The sequence below is a fragment of the Rhinopithecus bieti genome, unplaced genomic scaffold (assembly GCF_001698545.2).
Source record: "Rhinopithecus bieti isolate Rb0 unplaced genomic scaffold, ASM169854v2 scaffold_2272, whole genome shotgun sequence".
NCBI lineage: Eukaryota > Metazoa > Chordata > Mammalia > Primates > Cercopithecidae > Rhinopithecus > Rhinopithecus bieti.
In genome coordinates this window covers 89,528-102,922 of record NW_016804163.1, presented here as the reverse complement: position 1 = coordinate 102,922, position 13,395 = coordinate 89,528, and the positions used below count along the sequence as shown (strand labels likewise).

The following is a 13,395-nucleotide window of genomic DNA, read 5'->3' as shown; positions in this document are numbered from 1 at the left end:
GGTCAAAATATGTTTCATTAATGAAAACACTGACATTGTATATTTACTAATCATTTGCTAAGTGTCAGGCATTATGCTAGGTGCTTTAGCATATTTGTAAAAAGAAATAACAAAGCTGATTTTCTTGAGAATAGAAAAGTGCATGTCTGTGGACATTCTCTGGAGAATATTTTGGGAATGCAAAGCAGGGAGAGAAAATCATTTTATTGAAGTAATGATTAGAAGGTTCGTGGAGGATGCTGCAGTTGACATAGAGAGAATGGTAAGATTTAAATTATCATGTTCTTTCTCATATTTAAATTATTTTCTTTATAATTCTTTATCATGAATTATAATAAATCAGCTGAATGCTTTCTGTAAACATAAAAACCAATGTCAAGTCCTTTATGAAGTCCTTCAGGAATATTTAGGCCTTCTCCTTTAGGTCTTGTCCATATGAAACTTTCATTGAGTACAAGGTTTTGTATGACTGATTCATCAATATTTCCACATAGCAGTATTTAATAAATTTCTACCATGGAAAAAATAGGTTTAGTATGTAAACTGATTTCAATTTAACTGCTCTAAATATATATAGTTCTGTTGATATACAATATTTTCTCAAAATTTGATATGCTAAAAATAGCTATTAAGGCTGTTAAGTTCAGATGTTTCAGATGTCCTACCATCTTGAAAAACTCAATACATATTTTAATAAGCATTTCAGCATGCTCACATTTCAGCCTACTTAATCTAAAACTAGTAATGTCTACTAATTAGCAAATTAATGCCATTATCAGGCCCTATCTTATTTGACTTTTCAGCATGTTGACAACTTTCTTCATGTACTCTCTTTCATTGACTTCAAAAATTCCACTCTGTAGCTTCTTTTCCTGTATTTAAAAAACTTCTTGATTTCTTCAACTAGATCATAAAATTCTTCTGAAAATATCTTTCTCCTCCCTTTGTGTTTTTCCCAGGCAGTCTAACTCTCCTTTATGTTTTTTATCTACTCATAAACCTCTGTATCTCTGTTTTAGATTTCTCTCCTCAAGATCTCTGCTTCCCAGTGCCAGTTTGATGAGACATGTTCCTTTACATTTTCAGACTATTTTTTTATCACTGCAAACTTAGAAAAAATAATACCAACATTCCTAACCCGAATATTCTAAAGCATAACTCAGATGAAATGTTTTCAGAATACAACTCATCACTTTCATCCCCAGTCCTGTACAATTTTTCATTTATTGGCTCAATGTACAGCAATCCCCTTGGTTCCAAGCCAGCCACCTAGAAATTATGCTTAATACATTTTAAACTCCTTATATCCAACTGGTCACCAATTCCTATTGATTATTATTCATAAATATGCCTTAAGTATATATTTTATTGTAATTCTCAGGACCAGTGGCTTAGTTCAGGCATGCATTACTTCTCTCTCAAATTATTTTGATGGCTTTTTAACTGATATTCTTGACCTGCGTCTTTCTCTGCCCCCCATTCCATCCTCTCTAAGTTACTGCCTGTGATATCTTATGAGAAACTGATGGTACATTCCTCTATTTAAAATATATAATAGCTCCTCATAACAACGGTTTAAAGTCTAATCTCTTTAGAAAGATATGTAAGCTCAGCTTTCCTCCTTTTCATAAATATCTGGTTTCTTTCCAGTGTTATGAAATACTTTTCCATTCTATTATCCAGCTTAACAAGGGAATTCTTGCTCCCCAAATGCTCCCCACTTCATTCTATTTCTTTTGCTTAAAACATCCATTTTGTTTTGTCTCCCTAATGAAACCAACTTACCCTAAAAGGCCCAAGTCTGACAACTCTGTGAAGTTTTCTGAGTCACCATTATTTTTTACTCTATGGCTTCCAGTACTTTGTCTGTGCATGTGTGTATGTGTGTATCCTTATCATGTGTATAGCATGTATCACATTGTACAGGTGATATTTGGCAATTATTATTTTAATTAAGAATTGAGATAATACAAAATATGTTATGTGATGATACTGAAATGAAACTAGAAATCAATAATGAAGATATCTGAGAAATCTCAGATATTAGGAAATTAAACAACCTTCTGTCTGGGCGCGGTGGCTCATGCCTGTTATCCCAGCACTTTGGAAGGCCAATGCTGGCAGATCACCTGAGGTCAGGAGTTCAAGACCAGCCTGGACAACATGGCAAAACCATGTCTCTACTAAAAATACAAGTATCAGCCAGGTGTGGTGGCATGCATCTGTAATCCCAGCTACTCAGGGGGCTAAGGCAGTGGAATAGCTTGAACATAGGGGAAGGAGGTTGCAGTGAGCCGAGATCACTCCAGTGCACTCCAGCCTGGGTGACAGAGAGAGACTCTGCCTCAAAATACTATAATAATAATAATAAAATAAATCATAACAAAGAGGAAGTCACAAAGGAGAAAATATTTTGATATAAACATAAATTAAAACAACGTATCAAAATGTGTGGCTATAGCTGAATCAGTACTTGGAAGGAAATTCATAGTATTAAATGCTTATATGAGGAAAGAAAATCTCAAATCAGTGGTTCAAGGTTTTATGTTAGGAAGTAAGAAAATGGGGAACACCTTAAAATCAAATCAGACATACACATAAAGAAACAATGAATAGTAAAACTGAAAGGACACAAATTATACAAATTATCAATATCTAAGCATAAAAAGGACATCACTGCAGGTACTACAGACATTAAAAAGGACAATTAGGAAATACTAGAAGCAACTTTGTAGAGAGATAGAAACCAAAAGAAACAGTAAACTGAAAACTTTAAGGATAAAAATCCAACATAAATTCAGCAAATGGAAGATACAAACTACCAAAGGTCACTCATGAAGAAATAGATAACAAGAATAGTCTTACAAGAAGTTAACACATTGAATTTATATTTTCAAACCTTTTTAATGAAGCATGGTCCAGATATCTTTACTGGTTAATGAAATCAATCATTTAAGGAAGGAATAACATCAATTATTTTTGTGCTTTTCCAGAATATTGGAGAGGAGGAAATACTTCCCAATTGATTTTACAAGGCCAGCATTAACTTAGATACCAAACCAGACAAAGATATTATAAGAAAACAAATCAACAGGCCAATATACTTTATGAACATAGATTTTTTAAACAAAATGTTAGCAGTTGAATCCAGAAATACAAAAATAATAACATACCATGATTGAATAGAATTTAGCCTTGAAATGAAGGGCTGGAACAACAGTAAAAAATCAAATAATGAATTTTGCCATATAAAAAACTAAAGGAAAAAAATGTGATCAGGCTTGGCAGGACATGGGGGAGGAGAAATGGAGAGAAGTTGGTTAATGGGTACAAATATACATTAACATAGAAGGAATAAGTTCTAGTACTTGATAGTACAGTAGGGAGACTACAGTTAACACTACTATATATTTTAAAATAGCCAGAAAAATTGGAGTACTCCCAACAAAAAGAAAAGATAAATGTTTGAAGTAATTAATAGTAATAGAGGCAAAAAAAATTTGCAGAATTCAGCATTCATTTATGTATTTATGATTTTAAAAATGAAGAAAACCAGAAATATAAAGGAATTTCCTCCACTTGATAAAGAGAACCTGCAACGAACACACACACAAACACACTCTTCATGGTAAAAACTGAAAGACTTTCTTGTAAGACAGGTGAAAAGGCAAGATGTCCACTTTCAACAATTCTATTGACTATTATATTGAAAGCTCTAGTTAGGGTAATAAAGCAGGGAAAATAAATGAAAGACTACAGATTGGAAAGGGGAAGATTAAACTCTTATTATAGATGACAAGACTACTTATGTAGAATTTCCTGCAGATTCTACAAAAAAAGATAGAATAATTGCATTTAACAAGTCATAGGCTATATTTTCCATACAGAAAAATCAATTGTATTTCTATATAATCACTATAATCAATAGAAAGTTAAGATATAAAATAAACTACCATTTACAACAGCACCAAAAGCTGAAGTGTGTTTGTAGAAGCCTAAGAAGTTGTGCAAGAACTATAAATCATCAAATATTGATGACCTAAATCAATGAACTTATAAATAAATGAAGAAATATATCGTGTTAATAAACCTGAACACTCAACATAGTAAATTGGTTTATAATTTCAAGGTAAGTCCAGTCAAAATGTCAGCAGGATTCTTTGCAGACATTGACAAGCTGATTCTAAAATATTTATGGGAAGACAAAGAAGTGGTCCAGCCCGGTGGCTCACACCTGTAATTCCAACACTTTTGGAAGCTGAGGCAGGCAGATCAATTGAGCCCAGAAGTTGGGAGACCACCCTGGCCAACATGGTGAAAACCCGTTTCTACTAAAAATACAAAAATTAGCTGGTGTGGTGGCATATGACTGTAATCCCAACTACTGGGGAAGCTTTGGCATGAGAATCACTTGAACCCAGGAGGTAGAGGCTGCACTGAGTCAAGATTGGGTCACTGTGCTCCAGTCTGGGTAGCAGAACAAGACGCTGTTTCAAAAACAACAACTACAGCAACAACTAAAATTAAATTAAATTAAATTAAATTAAATTAAAGACAGAGATCAAATAGCCAAAATTATTTTTAAAATAACAGTTAAAGGAATCATACTACTTGATTTCAAGACTTTCTCTGAGGCTATAGTAAGACTGTAGAATATTTGCAAAAGTAAAGAATTAACTCAATGAAACAGAATAGAAAGTCTAGAAATAGAGCCACCAATATATGGCCAAATGACTTTTGAGGAAAGTAAAACTGACATTATTTTCCACATATGTGGGTGCAACAACTAGATACTTGCATGGAAGAAAATCTGACTTATATCTTGTACTGTATACAAAAATTAACTCGTAATATAACATAGGCCTAAACACAAAACCTAAAACTACATCATTTCTAGATCATACGAGAAAATCTTTGTTAATGTGAATTAAATATCTATTAGATGAAACATCAAAAGTATGATCTATGAAAGAAAAGATGATAAACTGAATTTCACCAAAATTTTTTAAATTCTGTTTTTTTAAGACACTCTTAAATGACACAGACTAAAAAAATACAAAACATATTCTGATAAAAAAAAATCTATTCAACATACAGAAACAGCTCTCAAAACTCAATAACCAAACACCAATTTAAAAATGGGCAAAAGTTTGAAGAAATACTTTACCAAATAAGATAGATAGATGGCACACAGCACATAAAAACATGCTCAACATTATAATTAAGTGCAAATTAAAACCACAATGTGGTACCACTAAATATATATTAGAATGGCAAAAAAAAATATGTGCTGCTGGAAATATGAAGCAGCTGGAACTTTTATACATTGATGGTTACACTAAATCTGAATTACAGTTTAGAAGCTTTTTGTAACGTTAAGCATGTACTTATCATATGACCCCACAATTTCATAAGTGAAATAAAACTTATGTTTGTCTGAATCTTGTATGTGAATATTTATAGCAGCCTTATTTTTAATCCCTGAAAACCTGGAAATAATGCAATTTACTTTCAATAATGAATGGATAACCAATCTATTATATACTCATACAATGAAATACTACTCATCAAGAAAAATAAACTTGCACATGATAAAAATTAACTAAACTCTAATGTATTATGTTAAATAAAATAAACTGAATTAAAATGGCTACGTTACATAACTTCATTTGTTGATATTCTGGAAAACGCAAAATCAAGGAACAGAAATTTGCTCAATGCGCCCACCATGGATGACTGAATGGGTTGGACGATGAGACCATTCCGTGTAGATGAGAGGTAAATCTACCTCTTATAAAGTGAGAGAAGGTTGATTGTGAAAGAATTGAGGACTCTGTGATAACAGGTGCATTCCTCTGTTGATTACTTTTTGGAGTATATAGGGACATTAAAGACTGGAAACTGTTCACTTTAGAACTCTTGATCTTGCACATCTCTTGGAATGTCTTTGTTGTACCCTTAAAGGTACATGCAGGCTAGCTGATCACCACTACTCCAGTGTATTAGCCTGATTAAATGTCCCTATGCAAAGGCAAGTATAACTCTAGCAATTAGTTAAGTTTTATTTCTCCCAGGAGACTTGGAGTTCCTTAACAACAAAGATAATATCTTATTTGTCTTCTATCATCTAGGTGTTGTGCAAGGCCACAATAAACTTCACAAATATATGAATTGAGTGAGTGAATCTATAATTCTAATGACTCGAATGAAGCTTAGAATTTTGGTTAGCAATGAAAGAAATATGTCATGCACTTGCTGAGGTCTATGGTTCACAGAACCCCAAGGTACATCAAGAACTATATCCAAACACCTCATGTACCCTTCAAATATATACACCTACTATGTACCAACAAAATTTTAAAAATAATAAAGCTCTGAAAATAATTAATCAAATTACAAAAAAAATTAATCAGATTACACAGATGTGGTTAATTTTGAAATTGTTGCTTTTTCATGACTATAAACATTTCTTGTAACAAAATATTACCTGATTTATTGACACATTTTTTTCCAAGCAGTCTGTTCACAGTACAATAGAAGTCATCAGTGCAAAGACACTCTTTAAATTGGAAATTGCTTTCCACTAAGTACTGGATACTCAGGTTACAGTATGATGAATTCTTCGTCTTGCAGGGGTCACCTGGATCTCACAAACACATAACAACATAGATACTAATCTTGTTATAATTTTGGACTCTTCCTCCCCAAAGTGCTTTTAACATATTAACCTGAATAATTAATTAATATGGTAAGATTATCTGGGGTTGCTGCAGGATGTCCATATAAGTGACTTTTTAAGAAAAACATGTATTTTCATTGAATATTTTCCATAATGTACTTTCTATATTAAAACTTTCTGCATTTCAAAATAGTTTTTTCCTACTTAGAACATCATTTGTTGCTTTTCAGTAAAAATAAGGCTACTCTTACACGAGGTGACCAGAATGCTCTCTTAGTGTTTTATCAGCTTATCTATTTTATTAGCTATTTTGTCATAATCTTATCTTTTATTTTCATGTCATTGTAAGACTATAGTAAGAGGAGTGCAGGTGGCTTTAAATTTATCATTAAAAATTATGTGGTCCTGGCACATAGCACTCAATAAATATTATTGAATAAGTCTTTCATAATTACCAATATTTCTTTTCTGCATTAATTGAAAATATATATATTCCTCTACCTGAACATTTTCTTTTAATTATTCTGAATAAAAATACTTGAGTTTATTTCATTTGTACATTTGAGAATATGTATATTTCAGCTTCATACATAAAATAATTATGCAAATATTATAGCAATTTACTGCAAACGACTTGCTATTTGTATACTGAAATTAATAAATAAGGTACAATTTGTGACGCCTAAATATAATATTTTGACAGCATATTTTAAATTGCCTTATAAAATGCAGCAAGAAGTTTAATCATCAAAATAAATAGATTATACAATGTTCTACTGTATAAATTGACTATGTTCTACTATAGAGTTTATTCTATTTACTTTTAGTGAAAGCAGTGTTACTATAATGCTCTAATTCAATGCTTATTTAGCTACCTGAATATTCAAAACATATATATTTTTTCTTTTTACGGAAATACAGGCCAGGCACAGTGGCGCACACCTGTAATCCCAGCACTCTGGGAGGCCAAGGCGGGCAGATCACGAGGCCAAGAAATTGAGACCATCCTGGCCAAGATGGTGAAACCCCATCTCTACTAAAAATACAAAAATTAGCTGGGCGTGGTGGCACTTGCCTATAGTCCCAGCTACTCTGGAGGCTGAGGCAGGAAAAAGAATTGTTTGAACCTGAGAGGCGGAGGTTGCAATGAGCCAAGCTCTAGCCTGGCAACGGAGCTATACTCTGTCTGAAAAAAAAAAAAAGAAAGAAAAACAAAAGAAAATACCAGTCACTCTCCAATCTTCACATTCTCAACTCTTGAACCTCCTCACAAATGTTTGGAAGGTAGCACAAGCTAAAAACAAAACTGTAGCTTTACTTGTTCTTGACATAGAATTGAAAATACTGTATATATGTTTCAAGAATATAAAATGTACATTATACATGGACAAATACACAATTATTATAACAAATCTTATTTTTTCTATTTTATCATTGACATATATAATCAAAATAACCTTTTATTTGAAAAAAAATACTGCCATGGTTCTGAGAAGAATGCGTAAAATTGTAGCATTATACATGGCAAGAGAGGTAAAAAAATAATCTGAAAACTTGAATAATGCTGCCCTCAGCATCAGTAATTAAAGCCCTTTAGTAATTAAGAAAATCCTTTTATAATTAAATTTGCTAATACATGATTAAAAGTGAATCAACTGGGGTCAAGACTGAGTAAGATACTTAGAGAAAACTTAATTCTTAGGATAATAACAAAATATCAAATCTTATTTTTATCTTAGTAAAAATAAATCATTTGAGTGTATTCTTAGCAACTTGTTTACCTGAATCATTGCAGGCATCTTCCATTATTCTCCAAGCATGTTTACATCCATTTGCATCATGTAGGCATTGCTCTCTTAAATATGTGCAATTATTGGTTTGGGAAGTGTATTCATTTTCCAAGCTTAGCCCCAAAGCTTGAATAACAACAACAACAAAAACAAGTTTGTAATATAAGTTTGGCATCCATTTTCTTCAAATATAAGTTATTCATGATAAGCAGCAGAATTATGGAAAACAACATGTAGTGAAATTATTGATGGTGGGAATAACCTTAACCTCCTCTCTAGCTGTAGATCTATACTTCTTTTTATAGATTCTTAAATGAATTACTTTAAATTTGCTCATTTTGACTTCTCATCATCTATTCTTCAATTTATAATTTATTTTTATTACTATTGTTCCATTAAAACTGCTCTTAAAAATGTCTCTAATTACCCCTTTAAAGTCTAACTTAATGGTTTTAAACTTTATCTCGCCATTGAGCATTCTGTTCACTTTTTGTTTTTGAAACTTTTCCTTTGCCAGTCCTCCCTTCTTGTTCTCTTGATATTTATCCACTTTGTATTTTCTGACCATAGCTAAAATTCTTCCCAGGATCACTTTACTTTTCTAGTAAAGTATAATTTTAGCTTAGGTTCTCTTCTCCGACCTTTTCTATTTTCATTTTGTCCATTCTCTGCAGAAAATTCCATGAACTCTTATGGTTTGAACTAAAGTCTGATGATTCTCAAATGTATAATTCAATCTCAGTATTTCCAGTGTTCCAGTCATAGATAAATAATTGTTGTCTCTACCTGAATGTTTCAGAAACACTTTCACAGGGTCTTCATCATCATTGTTCCACTGTGGTCCACTCTACTTCATCCACAATACCACAATTAACATAAGCACCAAAACTAGAAATCTTGGTCTTAGACTATTTTCCATCCTCAACTTCACTCTCCCACATTCATTCTTGCTAAATTTGTTGACTTTCACTTCGAGCATTTGTTTAACTTATTAGTCAGTCTACCTCCAGTTTGAATCTTATTCAGAACCTTATTCAGATGGGCTCTTTATAACCCCTAATCTACTTAATGCACTATTCTAGTCTTGCCATTTTTGTTTATATCCTTTAAATGATTTCTCATATCAGGGCTCTCATATTCCTCACCATGTGCAATCTGGAAGACCTCAAGCATTTATCGTTTCCCAAATGATCCATGTTGTCTTACACCTCTGCATACATACTATCTAGTTCCTGATGAATATCTTCTTTCTTTTTCTTCTGGAATAACCCTTTTTGTTGTTTAAAACTGAAAACAATTATTAGCTATTTTCTGGAAACTTTACTTGAATTCTATACTCCCCTTTTTCCACACTCAAAATGAATTTGACATCTTTCATCCACTTACTAGAACTGTGGGGATCCCCCAATTACAGAATTTACTGTTCCTTCGTGTATATATTCATGTGCTTGTTTCCACCACTGGATTGTACAGCTTCACCCACAGACATTAAGGATAATTTATAACTGTATTTTTGTCATCAAACACAATTATGCAGTATATGTATTCAATAAATGAATATTGACTTATACCCAACTTATTAGTTGTTTATATATAAGATATATATAAATAACTCATAACATCTAAAAAAATAATACCTTCCAGATATTTACAAGTTACTTTTGCTAGAGGAGAAATCCAGCAAATTTTCCAAAAACAATCAAGAAAACAGCAATGCTAATGTGTTACACAAATTAGTCAAATTGATTCTGCAAACATATGAACTGACACTAGCCAAATCAATTAATAGAAAAAACTATGGGGATCGCAGTTGTGTTACAGAGACAGTTACAGTAACTGTCATCAAGAGAGTCAAGCTATAACTAAATAAGAGCCAAATTATTTGAATTTTTAAATGCTGTTGTTAATCATGAATCACCGGTGACAATGCAGAATGATCGGCTTCAAGTAAGGCCTTGAAATCTTTTTTTTTTTTTTAAATCTTACCTCTTTCCAAATCTCATCTTATAAGAAGAATCCAAGACAACTGATTGGACCATATGTACTACTTGCTGGGTCACTGCACTTGGAGATTAGGCCCATAGGTGTAGCTTGGTAACATTTTTCTTGCTGAGGGCTGGAGTGGAAATGGACATATCAGCTTTCTGTTTTCTCATGTGTTCATGGACAACCACATCTAGCCAAGCCCTTGTACTCTTTAGTTGGCAAGCCCAGAGAAAGAAAAAGACGACCCTTTTGATCCTAGCCCAAAGTTACTTGGTCAAATCCAGTTTTCCAAAGACCCAGAAATAGGAATTTGAAGTCATAAACTCAACTTATAAGAAAATGGTTATTAATGCCATTAATCATTATATCTTGTGAAAAGCCCCCTCAAGAATCTTATAAGTGATAATTTCCTGGATAAATCAAAATTTCATCAGCACTTCAGAGTAATAATCACTTGGAAATACTACATGTTATCTTCCCCAATTATGTTTTACTTCCTTACACATTTTCAGTTTTTGGTTGAACAAGCTACTTAATAGATTATTTTATAGGATTTTCCACACCTTCTACTCAGACAAAATATTGACTCAGCTAAGAAAACCACCTCAATGATTTGGTCCACAAGAATCAGAAATATAACTTAACTTTTCCAAAATCTGCCTTATTCATTCCTGACTATGATTTGTGGTTTTATATTTAACCTAGGATTTTCAAAATTTTCTTGTAATGCTTAATGAAAATAACTTCTTTTTTGATAATGCTGCAAATTATATCACTACTTTAAAGATGTATAGGACTCATTATCCTATTAAATGTTCTGAGTTTTTAAAATTCATTGTTTTCCACATTTCTTTGCCAACAGACATTTTCCTCATTATAAGACCTATTTAACGTCAAACAAGCATTCTAAAAAACATAATATGGGAAATGTTGGTACAACCTATCAAATAGTATAATTTTAGTTCTAACAATGTTAAGAAATTATTTCCCTCCTTCATGCAACCTGGCATCAAGTTAATTTAGAAGTAAAAGATGAAAATAAGAGGCCATTGCCTTTTCAACTGAGGTCATAATGAGTCTGTAATGTATTTTGTGAGCTTCATTATGTTGTTGCCTGATCTATAAAAATTATAGTTTCCTATATTTCTCTTTACAACAAAAAAAGAACTTTAGAAATATTAACAATCTTTATAAAAATAAGAAAATATTTTAGAAATAATTACAAAAAGCAAAATTCTGGAACAATGGAAGACTATTACTTAAACCAAAGAAAAACTGAAAAAATATAAGGGATTTCTCTCCTTCTTAATTTGTTTTCTTGACTTGATATGACTCTCCTTTTATGTTCAATACAATTTAAAGTAAACTTTGCTTTCTTGCCCACAAGTATGCCTTTATTCATCAAGGGTATATTAGTTTAAAGGTAAAATGTCATATTTTTAAAATTACTATCTAGCTACAATTACAATTATTCCTTTTCTGAATTCAGTTTATAGATTCTACCAAATGCTAAAGAAGCTATAAAATATTATCCAGTCACACATCTAGCAAATACATTTCCATGGGTTCTGCATTAAATAAAAATAAATTATTTTTCATCAACATCTTATAATACATTCATCGGATCTAATACACAAGTAAGTACACACTTGAGTTCTAGGTCATAAAAATTAATCAAAATATGAAGCATTTTGATATGGTGTTAATTTGCTTTATTTCACTAAATTACTTCTAGTTAGCAAATATTAACACTGTAGGTAAATTGAATGGTTTAAATTAATCTTATTTTTATTAATTTCAAAGCAAAATAAAATAGATAATAGTTTGAAATTTTCATCTTATAACTTGTAAAAGATACTGGAAGGTTTTATTTCTAAAAGGTTCTAACACATGTGTGAATTCCATTAATCCTAATAAATAACTCAAAGTCATTGGGTTACTTTATATAATAAGACAGAAACAAGCTGAGAGATCAATGCAATTATCATATTCTGCATTATCCATAGAGTTAGAAATAAATGAGTAAAAGTGAGCGTACATTTTTGCAAGAGGAATAAACCATGGTAAAGCATAAATTTGTAATTTACTTGGTACTTCATATTATAAACTCCTGTTAAGCTTAAGTGTGATAGTGTTCAGTTTATAAAGAATTAGTACTATGAATAATTCAGATAAACCAGAAGCACCATTCACTTACCCAAGAAAATAAGCACTATCATGCTGGACAACTCACGGCTGTTCACCTGGAAAAAAAGGCAGATGTGTTTCTTCTGACAACTTTCTTAACAGTAACTGTACAGAATAAGGCTTCAGCCTCTGTGTTTGCTTCCTAAAGGCATTACCAGTTCAAGTCAGCTTCCTGGGTCATCATTTCCTCCCTAGTGTTTCCTAAGCTGTGAACTGTTCTAATTATATTCAAATTCAATTATTCTCCTGAGGGTGCTGGTCTTGAATAGTAGGATATTATGCCTCGAAGAAAGCCCATGAGCCAAATACTAAGAGAAATGATACATAATCTGCACATTCATGAAAAAGGTTTACTTTCCTTAACTAAAGTACTACACTACTTAAAAGCCTCCCAAATATGACCCCAAATTTTCACAGACACTTGGGCATACTCAGTTTCCACTTTTTAAATTAGCCTCATTAAGGCAATTTCATGTCATTTGAGGAAACAGAAAAGCAGAAAAGGCATAATAGCCCTGGAAAATGTATGCGAAATCCAAGTTATACTAGAATTAGCCTGATATACCTCATACATACTGGGAAGCTGCTTCCCAAACTATGTTGTATTACATGTGTCACAAACCCCAGTATGCTTAAACATTATGCCACTTCAGCTACAGTATCTAATACCCTCCAAATACAGCTACAGTGTAAAAAAAAAAAAAAAAAAAAAAAAACTCTTCCCAGTGATGCAGAAATTCTATGTTCCATTGG

General features: G+C 32.1%; 1 protein-coding gene across 2 annotated transcripts in view; it reads right to left on the bottom strand.

Annotated features, from left to right (window-relative positions):
• GFRAL (GDNF family receptor alpha like) overlaps positions 1–13,395 on the bottom strand; it is a 78,277-nt gene that overhangs the window by 48,294 nt on the left and 16,588 nt on the right. Inside the window, exons 2-5 of one of the 2 annotated variants that reach the window (XM_017867060.1) lie at positions 12,653–12,698; positions 10,456–10,585; positions 8,461–8,595; positions 6,488–6,640 (exon numbers count right to left, since the gene is read on the bottom strand). In XM_017867060.1, the coding sequence (XP_017722549.1) occupies positions 6,488–6,640; positions 8,461–8,485 (178 nt within the window). In that variant the 5' untranslated portion in view covers positions 8,486–8,595; positions 10,456–10,585; positions 12,653–12,698. Of the gene's footprint in view, positions 1–6,487; positions 6,647–8,460; positions 8,596–10,455; positions 10,586–12,652; positions 12,699–13,395 lie in introns of both variants that reach the window. The other variant, XM_017867059.1, reaches the window with a different exon arrangement.